Here is a 14,918-nt window from a genome sequence, read left to right on the forward strand (position 1 = left end):
CACAAGCACAAATCACTCAATTACTTTGAGCCGCGGCTAATCTCTAAAAAGATATTTAAACAGTTCGTCGTTACACGAAGCAAACAAACAAATGAGAGCGAGAAAAAAATAGGCAGACAGGCGAACAGAGAAAAATCATAAACTTAATCTGGCCTGTGGATTGATTTACGGGTTTGACGCGAAAGTTCAAATCCACACACAGAGCGACCCGAAATGATATCACAAGCGAAGCTACACAATCTAAAACGGGAAAAACCGATGAGATGGAAAGTGATGCTTGTGTGTGCAGCATCAATGCGAGCGCTTATTTTGCGCCCATAAATATGCTACACACATATGTCCATCACTCACCACAGTTGAACCCACTTAAATTTTGTTGTGCGTGAACCAGTGCAAAATTGGACAAAAACGATGCAAATGTTGCCCCGTTGTGTCGAAGGAGCGAACGAAATGCAAAGGAAGTCAAATTATGAATAGTATGAACAAACCCAAGCTGATTACATGTCAGACACTTTCTCAAAGCCACAAATCAAAAGGATTCGAATGGAGAAAAAAAACTGTTGCACCACTTTGTGCATATGTTTTTTTCTTTCACTTCTGCTTAACTCGTTTTGAATACACAGTTGTTCCTTTTTTGTGTGTGTTCGTTGTCGTTGTTGCTGTTGCTGCTGTTACAGCACATGTTTTTAAAAGTTCATATTGCCTCATCGCTGCTGCACACACACAGTAAGTGAAGTTCATGAATGAAATAAATTTTAAAAAATGTATTTATGTGGCAGAAGAGGCGAACAGAGAAAGTGCCAAAAAAAAATAATGATAATAAATTGATGTGATACGGAAAAAATTGGCTGTCGCCTCACAATGTCTCGGAGATAAATGTGTCAACCATATGCTTTGGATCACACACAAAACTGTTTACAAAGAGAAATTAAACCAAAATGTTTCTTTAACGAAGTTCTTTTTTGCTTTTCGTGTTTTTTTTCTTGCTCAATTTATTCTTTTTTGAAAGATGCGAGAGCGAGAGAGAGAGAGAGAGAGAGAGAGAGAGAGAGATAGAGGGAGAAAGCGTGAGTGAAAAAACTGTTTCGTTACATTTTGTTATTGCTTTAGGTCTGTCTTTTGGTTGTTTTAGCTGCAATTCCAAATGTTTTAAACATATAAATAAATAAAAGAGTCTTTTCATTTCATCTGCAAAATGACGTCCTTCGTTTCGAAACACATAAAATTGGAATAAATTTGCAAGTTTTCTTCAATTCATGTGTTTGTTTTCTTGGTTGAGTTTCATTATTCAATCCCATCGCTCAATTGAAACTTCATTCTCTACTTGTTTTTCTCTTTTCAAAGTATGGTCTTTTCTTCTTCGACTTGAAACACTCTTCAATTGCAACATTCTCTTGAATGGTACATTTTTTACGGTGATTCTCACTTTTGCATTGTACTGCACGGTGCTGCTGCTGCTGCTGCTGTGTTTTGTTTTCATTCCCTTTGGGTAATAATTTAATCATTTTACATGTAATCTCATCTCTCATACAATAAACACAATAATTGTTTGATTCGTGCATGCAATTTGAAAGTTGATCGTGTTACTTTTGAACGTCTCCGTCACTTGCGGCTCTCTGGCCCGCTCACTGACTCCCTTGCTCGCTAGCTCACAGCACGCGGTGAATGTGCGTATTTATTTGTAAGTGTATTCGTTTTTCGCTTGAGTACGTATCGTGTGAATTCATAAAAATCATTTCGTTAATAAACAATCCATCTTAATAGTGCAGTCACTTTTCGGTTCGGCCACTTAATAAAGCATATATTATGTGCGTAAATTATTCAATTCCGGCTTTTGTTCGGCTATATGTATACGCGTTTTTTCTTCTGCTGCAATGAACTCTCACGCCCGTGGTCGCTCTTTCTCTGTCCCTTTTACTCTCTATGTGTTTGGTTGCGGCTATCTTTCTCTTGAAACATTGGGTCATATTAACCTCAAACAAATAATTTGTCGGTGGTTTTTATTCTGTTCTTTTTTTTTATTATACACATTTTTGATGTCGTCGGTTTTTATGAGCCATTGAAAATGCATACGTACGCATTGTAATATGGAATTAGTCACAGTTTCACCATATTAAAATGTCATTGAGACTGGATTCTTAAGGCACTTACTTTTGTCTTTTCGGTTTTGGTATGAATGTACATTATGTATCTCGCCCTTTTGTCGGACTCGCACTGAACAATTGTGAACAATTGGGGAGTCTTAAGGTTTTGAACACGCGCACGAAGAAAGCGTTTGTTATATTTTTGCTGATATCGATCGATTTATGAGATCGAATTCCTTTCTGCGATATCGATTCAATCTTCAATCCTCATATACATATATATATGCTTCCAACAAAACAAAACTCGAAAATCGACTGAATGAACGTATATAAAACGGTACTTACTATTGAAAAGCATCAATTTTCGAGTGGATCCAAGCCGTTTGATTGGGCTTTTCACGCCTTCTCCATTTTCGTCCATCGCTGTTACGCCATTCATGTTTAATTGTAAATATACAACTATCTTCGTTGTGGTTGCTGTTGTTGTTGTTATCGTGTTTCGTGTGTCTTCTTCGTTGCGGTTGCTTGTTTTTATTTGCTTCTTCACTTCGTTTCCTTTTGATTTTGAATTCAATTTAATGTGATGATAAACGGTATATCGCACATATCGATCCGATCGGATATCTGTGTTACGTCAATTTTTGGCCGCTGCCACCTGCAAAATACAACGAATAAATTGATACAAATGCACGTGTTAAATTCCATGAGAAATTGTGAAATTGAATAAAATCGTGTGTCTTATCAAAGATATTCAATTCGCAGGAATGTTGTGCAGATTTATTGCTCTTTTTGCTCACTTTTTTACGTTAATCACATTTTTTGGATATGTACATTTGCATTTCTGTAATGTGAATCGCTTACGCATCATCATCACATTGCAAGGATATGCAAATCGTTGGAAGTGTTTTGTGTTTAATGGCCACGCATCTCTTCGTCAGATTTGTGTAGTGATATTTAAAAATGCAAGTCAATTTTGCGGCAGTGAAATGAAGCAAACTTTTTTCAAAAACATTCGGTTAAAAAAAGGAGATCAATCAATTAGATAAAGCCATTCGCCTTCATATCATCAAACCTGAAATCCAAATGCAAATGGTAACCACCTTATTCTTCATCGTCAATCGCAATCACTCGCGTTAGATGATCGATCTCATATATTTACGCACAAGCTAATTGAATTAATTGCTAACAAAATTATGTAAAAAAAAACACAGACAACTCTTTTTTTAGCGTTTGTCGGTCCAAAATTCGATCACTTTAAAAACCGGTGACATTTTTCGAAATGGTATCAGTTTTTTGTGAAATTTCAAACGAAAAACATCTAAACATGAAGGTACATACGAACAAATTGCGAGCATTTTCTGTTTGACACTAGTGAATACGATTCGAATTTTTTCAACTTTTGTCAACAATATTTGTGAATGAAATCCAAAATATTAAATTGAATTGAAATTATCTAGCTTCAAAAAAAAGACAATCGAAAGTTAAGCAATCAAAGCTTTAGAATGTTCCTATCAAAGTCAAAATTGTGCAAATCACGAGTGACATCGATAAAGTCAATTGCTGATCAAAGTGTTTATTCTTTTTTCTCTCTATTTATTCGGACTCAGACTTTCGCCGTTGTCTTGTCAATTTTAGCTCACGCCTCAGCCGGACTTTTGCCATCCGAGAATTTGTTGCCACCAAAGGAAGGATACGCATACCCAGCATCAGCAGAAGCTCAATACCACCATGGTACAATTTTCATTTTTTTTTTAATTCATAAATTTGAGAAAATTTCAAAGGAAATTCCGCGGGGGTATCATTACGCTAACAACAATATCATTTGCAAAATGAAATTCGTTCAAAACCTGCTGACACAGAGTTAACTCGCTCACTTTACAAATGCACTTGTTCATCTTGCCGGTTTGACAGCTAATGTCAAATCAACTTCTGTTTCAGAGTAGTTTTCTATTCGAACGCAAACGTTTTCTCAGTATGGTCCGCAAAATTAAAAAAAAACAATTCTGCCACGAACCAGTTTCTATTTTGAATCTAACATTTTGTGTTTTTTTTATTATAGAAACTCCAATATTTCATATAAAACCTCTCATACAACTCAATTGAAAATGGAAGAAGAATATTTTTTTTAAATACGGGTTTAATCTACCGAAAGAAAGCAATTTTTTGTCTTGTGTGCCAGCGGCATCACAATTTTATTTGGCAGAATCGAAACATTTTTATTTATTTAAAATTCAAATGATAATTACTATTTCACCACACAAACTATGTTTGACACTGCATTGCATACACTCATCAATGTAGTTCCCGTCAAAATGTGTGGCGTTGTTGGTTTGACGTTTAATGATCGAGACTATCGCGGTGGGAAATTCATTCATCTCAGTTGTTGACCTTATTTCTTTGGGAATATTTGAAAAACTGGCCGTTTGCATGAAGAAAATACACATAAATTCAATGGATGCAAATATAAACTCGCAATATACAATTCAACTAATGTCAACTGTTCAATATAGCACCAGCTCAATTTGCCGTTCAAGAAGTTCATGCCTCCCCAGCACAACAATTCGTTGAAGCTGCTCCAGCTCAAATTTCCGTCAAAGTAATCCAAAGTGAACCAGTAAGTAAATCAACCAATCTATTTTCTCTCCATTAAAATTCAATTATTTTCAGAATTATTCCGCCATCAAATATCATTTTCTTTTCGTTTATCATCGAGTTTTCACCTCTGTTCGATGTCTTCCAAGACATTTTGTGCTCATTTCGAGACAATTGATCACATCGAAATTGTTATAATCGACATGATTTGTTAGCAATATTGACTGTGTTGAATGGATTGAGCGAATTGATCGAATTGCTTACCCAGAATATTTGATGCGAATTTGATTTGATGATTCCAAGCAATTTGATCATATTGTTCCACAGTTCAAAGACCAAATTCTTCCAAAAATTTGTATCGTTTCGAAACATTTCAATTATTTCATTTCAAAATACAAACAAGTCATTTACGCATTCAAAAAAAAATCATCGTTTTTTCATAACAACGGTTCGATGTGCCCAAATTCAAATAATAGAACTATCGATGAAAACAATTAAATCGTTTATATTTATACAGATTGCCACTCCAGCCCCAATTGCCATTCAACAATTCCACGCTGCCCCAGCTCCACAACCCGTTCAACAATTCCAAGCTGCTCCAGCTCCACAAGTCGTTAAAGTGATCAGTGAACCAGCACCAGTATTCTACTCTGGTCCAGCTCAAGCCCCTCACTTGGTTGCTCCACAGGTAATGATCAAACTCCATGAATTTGTATATTTCTCTGTTGTCTAATGGTCTAGTATAGCTCTCGATTAAGAGAAATAGCAAGGCAAATCAACTCAAAAATATGGTGAATTTTGGGCGGTTAAACTCACTTTCCGAAGTGAAAGTGTTTGTGAATATTAAAATGGTGTTATTTTTCATATAGTATGCCGCACCAGCCCAACAATACATCAAATATGTCCAATCGGCTCCACAAGTAGTTTGATCATTTTGAAACTAAAACACCGAAAGTATTACAATTTAAACGTTAAAGCAAATGTAACCGTTTAAAGTGTAATATTGAATGATTGTGGCAAATTTAAAAAGTTCGAAGAATTTTGATCCCAAAAACAAATCACACATATTTAGATCACATCAATTCGAAAGGGAATGGTACTTGAACTAAATTGCAATTTGTTCTGTTTTTTTAGGTCCAACACACGCAACAAATCATCAAAGTCATCCAACGAATTGCTGTGCCAGCACCAAAACCACTACAAATCATCAAGCTCGTGCAACAACGTCCAGCTCCGAACCCAGTTAAAATCATTAAAGTGATCAACTCAAACAATGATGTTTCATCATCCGGAAGATACAGCGGTTGGAGCTCTTTGTTCAACAGTTTCCGTGGCTCATCAGACAATGGTCCATCACCAAATGTTAGAATCATCAAGATCATCAAGGCCCAACCAGAATGGAACTGGTAAATGCGAAGTCCGCGCTAAGGAAATCATTGCAAGTTTAAGCAATGGCCCAAGTCATCAGATGCTATTTTTTATACAAATTTAAGGCCAAATCAATTTTTTTTACTTGGAAAAATGTTGCAAATTTTGTAAATGTAAAATTTGACTAGCGAAAAAAGAAAATAAAAGTCCTACTACCTTAGAGTAGTAAATTATCAACTATTAGAAAATGACTGGTGCTTCCCTTTTTTTCTGTGAAAATAGAATCAGTGAAACATACAAAAATTCATCTTTACAAGATTTTAAACTTAGGTACGGAAATAAATGATTTGCATTTTTTTCGGCTTTGGAGATAAAAACACACACAGAGATACAGAGAGGAAGAGAATTTGGCGATGAACAGTTCGATTCCCATTTGGAAACATCGATCGAAATTTATGCATAATTGACAAAAGAGAAGACAAAGAAGCGGAAAGGAAAAAATGACATTCAGAAAACTTTTACTTGACACTGTCGATTTCTATACACGCAGCATGAAAATAAGCTAATGATTTGATTGGAAATAGAAGATGATTTGTTTGTCTATTTAAAAGAGATGAAAAAAATGTGCATTGCACGCAACCATCGCTTCGAACTTTTACCTTATGAATAAAGGCTTTGAAAAAAAACAAAATCTAGGTCGTTACATTGGGAAAATAATAACAATTTAATGCTCTGCCATCGGCAGAGAGCATGCATCGTGCGACGAAACAAAGCCACAAATATGTCATTTATCAGGCGAAGAGAGCGGTTTGTGTGCGGTGTTGTTGCTACACAGTCGCAGCCGCAATCGTTGTTTTTTTTTTTAAAACACCATTTGAATGTGAATATATTACACGACAATTGAATACACACGTAACATTGACTGCCGCAGAGCATCGTAACAACATACACATCAAATTGAAATTCAACAATTTCTCACCCTATGCTCATGCTCTGTGTGCACGTTGCGATGATTAATTGCGCACATTATGTGCGATCGAGCAAGCAAATGACCAACCGCCCGATTGTCTGACGTAATTTTTCAAAGTAATTTTTGGTAATTGAATGACCCAGTCAAAGATGCGTTCCATTTTGTTTCGTTTGTAATGCATTTCAAATTGGGTTAAACATCGGTTTTGTACAACACATAATGGGCTAATTGCCGCCACCGCCACAGCCTCCGTGAAAAAGATATCGCCCGATCCTCTTTCAGTCAGGTGTGAATTTGAGCGTTCGCAAATACGAATTAAAATTCAACGGAGATTTGCACGTGTTATTAAGCGAAAAGATGCGAATGAGGTTACAACATCAATACGCAGATTTGCAAACGTAAAAAGTAATAATCTCAATTTGTTTCGCCAATTTCATTGCGAACCTGCGACTGTTGCGGGAAAAAAAGGATTGATTTGATGCCATTGCTGCCGTAGCAAAAACAACAAATGAACGATTGTCATCCGACAAATGATTCGTTGATTAAGTGACCAAAACACAAAAAATTGCATCATGTATATGCAGATTTTTTTTTTCCAATCACGCATTTTATAATTCGATGTTTTTTTTTCTTCTTTGACAATTAAGTCTCTCTAAATTCAGTTTATGTAAAAATCAAAAATCAAAAATCAACTTGCAAACAAATATGTTTTAATAACTGGGCATTAGCAAATGCGCCGCTGGAGAGGAAACGTGCGTACAAAAATGGGGAAGGGGAAAAACGCAAAAAATTCATTAGGTTTTATAAAATTTGGTAATAATATTATCCCATATAAGTCATCCCAAAAAGCCTTGCCGACTGATTATTTTATGTTTCTATCCACCGAAATTTGTGTGACTTTCAATTTGCAAAAAAGGCGATTTTTGCATTTTGAAACGCGTTATTTTTCATTATTATTCTTCGCCTAAGATTAATATGCTTAGATAAATGGCAAACGCACACACACACACACACACACACACACACACTGTGTGTAAACATAAAGATGAATTCGGAGGATAAGAAAAAACTGAAATTTTTGGGGACATTGAGCCACTTTGATAGAATGCGATGGACAAAGATGGTAATAGAGTGGATAGGAAAAAAACATGATGGCAAACGCACATATAGCGTACGCTCACGCTATCGATCTCATCTTATTCGCATTGATGCGAAGACAAATGATAATATTAATGGTGCTGCATAAATAATAACAACAACAAAAGACAACCGTATGGAATATGAAATTCGGAACAGAAGAAGAAGAAGAAGAAGTAGGGAAAAAACATATCGTTATATGATAATTGCGATATCGAGCTTTTCTATTCATGTAATTAAAATCCAAAAAAAGAAAAGCAAAAACCTAATGTTGGTCGATGATTGTTTTCATATTTTTCTTTTCATTCGGTGTCCCATCTGTCCTCTTGTTGTTGTTTCGTTTTCGCTTGTGACTTTGGGCTGTGCGGCAATGTAGCGATTTTTTTCAGGCTAGGTATCTAGCTACTGCGTGCGCGGACACCTTTCTCATATGACGGTTATTTTGGCTAATTTTTTGAAATGGTATAAAAGCTCGGCGCTGCCAGTTAGCCAGCATCAGTCAGTTGACTCTTGTGAGCTGTTCGACATCAACATGAAGGTAAAAACACAAAAGAAATTTGTCTAGTTTTTTTTTTAATTTTCGTGGTCTCATCTCTATTGGATGCCTTTCGGAACATCTTGTGTTTAACTGTGAATAATTGAAAGTTTGAGCCATTAGAAGTTTGTCGATAATTGAAGATGGAAAATTGAATATTTTTCAACCGATTCGCGAGTATTTGTTATCTCAGAACGTTTACATTTATCGAATAATAATTGGAACGTTTTGAATATATGTGAATTGTGAACGATAAAAACTAGAGCAAAAATAAAACGTTCTTCAGAAAATCGATCGTCCATCGATTTTTAGCACATTGTACCACAGTGAACTAAAAGCGAGTGTTTCATTGTTGCAGGTATTTGTCTGTGTCCTTGTTTGTGCTGCCTATGCATCGGCCGGTTTTTTGAGCGGCGGCGGTGGTGGTGACAGCGGTGGATGGCAATCAGGTAAGAATTTAAGTGATAATTTTAAGTGCGATTTCAAGAAGATCACCAGATTTGAAAATGCGAACGATCGGAAAATTGATAAAGAATCACTTGGAACATAGCAAAAGGATTCTTTGATGAAAGGAAACCGAAAACTCTTTGAGGAAAATCAAGATACCTATTCCGTTTGTAAACTAAGAGATTTTATTCTTTCCTTGTGAAAATCGAAAACTGTTTCGGGAAGCTTTCGTTTTCCGTTTGAAGAGCAAAAGATACGCATTTTTTTTACCGAGGCGATCCAACCACAAACGAATTGATCTTACCGTATTTCAGACAAATTTATCAAAAAAGATAATTGATTCGTCGAATTGTGAGAGCGGAAAACTGTTTCTACTCATTTTAAATTGACAAAATTGACGATAATTTTAAAAATTTCAATAATACTTAAATTTCATTCATCAAATTTTTCAAATAGCGAATCTGTCCGTGTTCAATTCACACGTTTAAAACTCTCCGTTTCAATTGACACACAATAAAACGGTTCGAAAGTGATAGAAACTCGGTCGTGTGTCATAAAAAGAAAAAACAACAGAAGAATCACACCATGCGAAAAGAAACGAAACGAAAAAGGCAAATTCAAAATAAAAATGGAGCTAAAAACAACAGTTTATTGGAGCGATATGAATAGAATATAACGGAAATGCTTGAATTGTTTGACACTGTTTTAAAATGTAAATTGGATGCGATAAAAATCATACGGCCATATAAAATTTATACGGTTTTAATCGGGCCATCGATCGAAATAGTTGTTCGAATCGCGTGCTCAGTATCAATATAGAACGTTCGAAGTGAAAACATGACCATTTCTGTGGAAAAAAATGATACCATTTTTGTTGAAAAATATAATAAATTCACAGAATTGGACGAGTCATATCGTATAAAAAAAGCGATAAATATTTGGAATGACTTGCGAGTGATTTAAACGTTTCAAATTCAATGTTGCAGGTGGTGGTGGTGGCGGCTGGCAAAGTGGCGGTGGTGGTGGCGGCGGCTGGCAAAGTGGCGGTAGCCTCGCTCCAACCAAGATCATCAAAGTGATTGAGGACCAAGGACATGGAGGTGGACATGGTGGATACTCTGGCGGACATGGAGGTGGACATGGTGGTGGACATGATGAGCAAGTCATCAAGATTGTTCGCGTTCAAGGTACGTTTCAACAATAAGAAGAAAAAAGAACCATAACGGTTTTTTGTTCGACATCCACAATTACAAATGAAATTGAAATGATTTCAAGCATGTGATTCACTTAATTGTGATAGTTCTGTTGCTTTTATTTCTATAACACATATTACTGTGTATGATTAAATCACAATAACACTTGGAATATATGTCAAATAAAAGGCAGAGAAAAACAACAACATAAAAATAACACTCGCGTCACTATGACTATCGTAAGAACGAATATTTAGATATGCGCATTCACATTTTTCTCTGCTGACTTGTAATAATCACACACATGAAACCGGTTGAAATAATGAGTGATGCAATTGCCATGTTCTCTCTCTCTCTCTCTCTCTCTCGACAAATTCAACATCATTCTCGTTGTTATGAATGTACGAAAAAAAAGTGACAACTTAAATAACTGGAACTTACTCGGCTGTGATTTTCGCGTGAAATTATTTCAAAATCTTAGCTGATTTACGCAAATATCAGTGGTTGAAACGAAAATGTCGAGTAAATTCTTTTGATTACAATCACAATACAAAAAAATTTGCATGTAAACACTTGAACATGAACGATAAAAAAAATGTCAAACAAAAGTCACAATCGAAATAATTACAAAATATGAACTGCGATTCGAATGGTATATAATTTCTGACTGTTTTGTTTTCCATTTATAGGAGGACATGGCGGCGGCGGCGGCGGCGGCCATGGTGGATACTCAGGCGGTGGTCATGGAGGTGGACACGCTGCTCCCGTTAAAGTTATCAAGGTTTGTATTTCAAAAATTTCTCTCGGTCTGAATCATAATCTACTCTCCCCGTCCAGTCATAATATTTCAATACAATTTTTTTTGCTGGAGCAACATTATCAGCAACACCATATTTGGTCATAAAATTTTATTTTAAAAAACGAAAAAAAACAAAAATCTAAGATAAACTATTATCAAAAATAGTTAACTACGCAGCCGTTTTATCTGCGTGCTCATTTTGGCTGACATTCCATAACGGATTAAATTAACTCTGAATCTTAGAACTTTAATTTCAATTGGGATTTTCTGATTCATTGTAGTTGATCGATGGTGGATTCGCTGGCGGTCATTCAGGAGGACATGGCGGCGGCGGTCATGGTGGATACTCATCAGGTGAGTGTCATTCTAATTTGAAAAACCATGGTTTAGCATGTATCAACGGTTTCTATACGGTTATTTCTTATGAGAATTCAACTGAGTCAGAAAAAAAGTTCGCCTATTCTGTTTGTGTCATGTGACGCATTAATTTCAAGATTGATTGGGAAATCCAATGTATCAAATGGAAATAAAATGCAATTCGGTTTTTTTTTCATGTTCATCCGCATCAACTGATATTCAATGTGGTATTTGTTTGCAGGACCAGCTCCACAAGTCATTAAAGTCATCAAAATCCAAGGTGGACCACCAAGCGGTGGCCAAGGATGGCCATCTGGTGGTATCTGGCCATCAAACGATCACCAAGGCTGGACTGCCGGTGCCGGTGGCTGGGATTAAGCCCAATATATACATCAATTTTGATGAGAATTTTGTACAAAAATAAATCAATTGTTGAATCGTAACACATTAGAGAACAAAAATTATAATCACAACCGGAAGTTACCAATCGCTCTAAAAAGAGAAACCCGAGGAGTCCTCTCTATTCGAAAATTCCAAACGAAAAAAAAAATTGTTTTCATTGTCTTTTTTTTATACGACGAATAAATATGTATTTATTAAAAATTTACACGCTCTGACTTTTGATTTTGGTTTTCGAAAACGATTTTATTCTCGATTTGGTCATTTCAGTCCGTTTCTCCGCTTCAAACGTTTGTTACTTTGAATGTGTTTTTTTGCTCGATTCGATTTTTTTTTTACACGAAAAGAATAGAGTTTAAGCTTATTTCAACATTTTTACGAAGTCACCCGAAGAACCGTCATATAAACAAAAGAATGTTGTACCTTTTTACATGAAACATTCATTAAAACCACAGACAAAAAGTCGTTCTGACTATTTAAGAATAATACACTCAAGAGCAACCGAAACGAATGCGAAAATGCTTGGAAAGAGATTTCAAGTAGCATTTCGTACACAAAGCAATCAAATAAAGGAATGGCCAAGAATGTGGTCGCACTTCAAGTCAACGCACACAACGATCATCTTATGTGCGATTGTGAAGAAGCGTCATTATCTCGCGAGCACAACATCAATAAAATTGTTCTTGAATTCAATTTCAAGGTTGTCAAGATAATTTCAATCGGTCATTGCAATTGAAGCAGATGCGCCCGAATGACAAAAATAAAATAAAGTTTGCACGGCACAAAGCAAAGCGAATCGAAGCAAAGTGAATCAAAAGGTTGTACACATTTCGATGCAAAGCATTGATCGCAAAGCGAAGACAAATACCAATTTATCGCTTGACATACGCACTGCGAGAGTGAGAGTTGATCACCGATGCCACAAGTGAAAGCACATCAAACGGTGCGTATATGCAAATTTGATTCAGCGACAGGCCAGGTTGGTTTTTTTTCTATGATTGAGTGTCCAAAAATATCTGCCAAATTTTCATTCAAGCCATTCGAAAGTGATTGAAATCGTTTTTCCCGCCACGCAGAGAGGGAGAGAGAGAGAGAGAGAAAGAGAGAGAGAGAGAGAGAGAGAGAGAGAGAGAGAGAGTCGGCCAAAAATACGATTTGTTTTTTTTTTTATTTCGGTGATCATTGTTCAGCATTAATCGCCGAATTTAGTCAGTTATATTCACCGAAATGATGGCGCAACGCATCAAAAATAGGATTTTGCCTTTCTCTTAAGTACTTATTTGATTTGTGTTGTCAGATATATATAGATATATATAGATATATTGCTACAGTAGGCACATATTCATTGCTTCCTGGCATTATCCAAAATGGATGTACCGAAGAGCAGCAGCAGCATCACATTTGTCGCATCGCATCTTGCCACGCCACGACATTTTCATTTCATTTTGGTGTGGCATATGAAACAGCCGCTGAAAAAAAGGAAAAACACACAAACACACTCACTCATACAGAGAGTCACATAGAGACAGAGAGAATAAAAGGAAGCACAAATTGAGATGATGAGCGACACAACACACATATCTATTTACTTTGTATGTCGCGCAAACATTTAAAATGCAAAGTGAAACTGTGGTGTACAACATTCTTGCTTTGGCTGCATACATCGGACGCCATACACGAGTGAAGATTGCTGCTGCTACTGCTACTACTGGAGGCACACACGGGGAGATAGAGATAGAGTGAGACACTTTAATTTCAGTTTCACTTGAAATGGATAAAAATTGGTAATGATATGTGTGTTGGACGACAACATCTCATCGGCGATGAGAGAGCGAGATAGATCACTTCGATGCTGGGATGATTTGGTGTTTGAAGATCGATCGCGCTCGCGCGTCTTCTCGCCTGACTGGTGGTAACAACTGCATCGATCGTACAAAGTACATTTACCTCATCATCATCATCATCGTCGTCGTCGTTGTTGTCGTTGCTGTTGTTCGACGTCGTCGTCGTAGTTCGAAAAATTCACATGGCGATGACTACGACGAAGGCAATCATTTCTCCATTTACATACCGATTATTTTGAAATCAAGACTCTTCTGATCATAGTTCATTACACGATATTTTCGAGTCGAAAGAAGAAGCGATGTAGAGGATTAGAAGAAAAAAAAATCGCAGTGGACATTAGAAAAAGCAAATTAAAATGAATCGAACGAAAGAAATGTGGAGATAGAGAGAGAGAGAGAGAAGAGAAGAAAAAGAAAACTGCGCGCAGAAAGAAACACAAATGGAGAGTGTAATAACCGCAATTTTCAATGGCAAACATTCGATTAGATCGGCTACGAAACGCAATCATGGACCAAAACGATGAGAGTGACTGAGTAAAAAGAACACAACATTGATGCCAATGATTGTTTTTTTTTGTTTCTTCAACCATTTTTTCGTCGTTTCCAACGGTTTTCCCAATGAACTTTTTGTTGATTTTTTTCTTCGCTTCTGGTGCTGTTGCGGTAGCGTGAATATTCGCGTAATTGGTGAAATGGAACTCTATTTCGTAGCACGAATGCGCGCACACGCACACGCGCACACACAAACACACAGTCAATAACAGTAGTTAGCCAAGTTGATCATTTGAATCTCGTTTTTGTTCGCCGAATTACCGGTTCTATTAAGCGAAGTCCAGTTCCATTTAAACGGACACATTCGTTCGGCTTTGGCCATTGACTTTTGCACAAAAATGTATAGTTTCCGTCGAAATATAGTTATATATAGTTGCGGCTGCTGTTGCTGTCACTGTTTTTTTTTTCTTCTATTGTTCATACATTTTAGCAATGGCTATCAATCAACTGTCGTCCAAGCCCAACGACACAAAATGCATAACTTGTGACCAAAACACATCTGCGACAGTAAAAAAGAAACACACTCTAATAAAAAAAAAACATAACACTCATCCGTGTCAATCGAAGTGCAAAAAGCCGAAGAGAGAGAGAGACAGAGAGAGAGAGAGAGAGAGAGAGAGAGAGAGAGAGAGAGAGAGAGA

The 14,918-nt window shown here is 36.5% G+C and overlaps 3 protein-coding genes across 3 annotated transcripts in view; 2 read left to right on the forward strand and 1 right to left on the reverse strand.

Annotated features, from left to right (window-relative positions):
• Nucleotides 1-14,918, reverse strand: part of LOC129575297 (SLIT-ROBO Rho GTPase-activating protein 1-like) — a 51,121-nt gene that overhangs the window by 33,274 nt on the left and 2,929 nt on the right. Inside the window, exon 3 of the mRNA XM_055458586.1 lies at nt 2,430-2,739. Within this exon, the coding sequence (XP_055314561.1) occupies nt 2,430-2,523 (94 nt within the window). The 5' untranslated portion in view covers nt 2,524-2,739. The remainder of the gene's footprint in view (nt 1-2,429; nt 2,740-14,918) is intronic.
• Nucleotides 3,218-6,194, forward strand: LOC129575298 (prespore vesicle protein-like). The gene is made up of 5 exons (XM_055458588.1): nt 3,218-3,414; nt 3,692-3,815; nt 4,595-4,698; nt 5,194-5,364; nt 5,811-6,194. Exons 1-5 carry the CDS (start codon nt 3,364-3,366, stop codon nt 6,084-6,086), a joined length of 726 nt encoding a protein of 241 aa, XP_055314563.1. The 5' UTR covers nt 3,218-3,363; the 3' UTR covers nt 6,087-6,194.
• Nucleotides 8,432-12,088, forward strand: LOC129575299 (ctenidin-3-like). Its single transcript, XM_055458590.1, has 6 exons — nt 8,432-8,689; nt 9,045-9,135; nt 10,120-10,320; nt 11,016-11,107; nt 11,407-11,479; nt 11,724-12,088. The coding sequence occupies exons 1-6, from the start codon at nt 8,582-8,584 to the stop codon at nt 11,858-11,860; spliced, it is 702 nt and encodes a 233-aa protein (XP_055314565.1). The 5' UTR covers nt 8,432-8,581; the 3' UTR covers nt 11,861-12,088.

Source organism: Sitodiplosis mosellana, unplaced genomic scaffold (assembly GCF_009176505.1).
Source record: "Sitodiplosis mosellana isolate CC-2019 unplaced genomic scaffold, AAFC_SMos_1.0 Smas_scaffold_6166, whole genome shotgun sequence".
Lineage (NCBI taxonomy): Eukaryota > Metazoa > Arthropoda > Insecta > Diptera > Cecidomyiidae > Sitodiplosis > Sitodiplosis mosellana.

What these genes read in the sequence shown, in the direction of transcription:
- LOC129575298 (XM_055458588.1), top strand. Translation starts at nt 3,364, where the DNA reads ATGGTATCAGTTTTTTGTGAAATTTCAAACGAAAAACATCTAAACATG. An exon ending in AGAAGCTCAATACCACCATG is followed by an intron (nt 3,816 to 4,594) that starts GTACAATTTTCA and finishes TGTTCAATATAG; the next exon opens with CACCAGCTCAATTTGCCGTT. An exon ending in CTCACTTGGTTGCTCCACAG is followed by an intron (nt 5,365 to 5,810) that starts GTAATGATCAAA and finishes CTGTTTTTTTAG; the next exon opens with GTCCAACACACGCAACAAAT.
- LOC129575299 (XM_055458590.1), top strand. Translation starts at nt 8,582, where the DNA reads ATGACGGTTATTTTGGCTAATTTTTTGAAATGGTATAAAAGCTCGGCG. An exon ending in CAGCGGTGGATGGCAATCAG is followed by an intron (nt 9,136 to 10,119) that starts GTAAGAATTTAA and finishes TCAATGTTGCAG; the next exon opens with GTGGTGGTGGTGGCGGCTGG. An exon ending in CTCCCGTTAAAGTTATCAAG is followed by an intron (nt 11,108 to 11,406) that starts GTTTGTATTTCA and finishes GATTCATTGTAG; the next exon opens with TTGATCGATGGTGGATTCGC.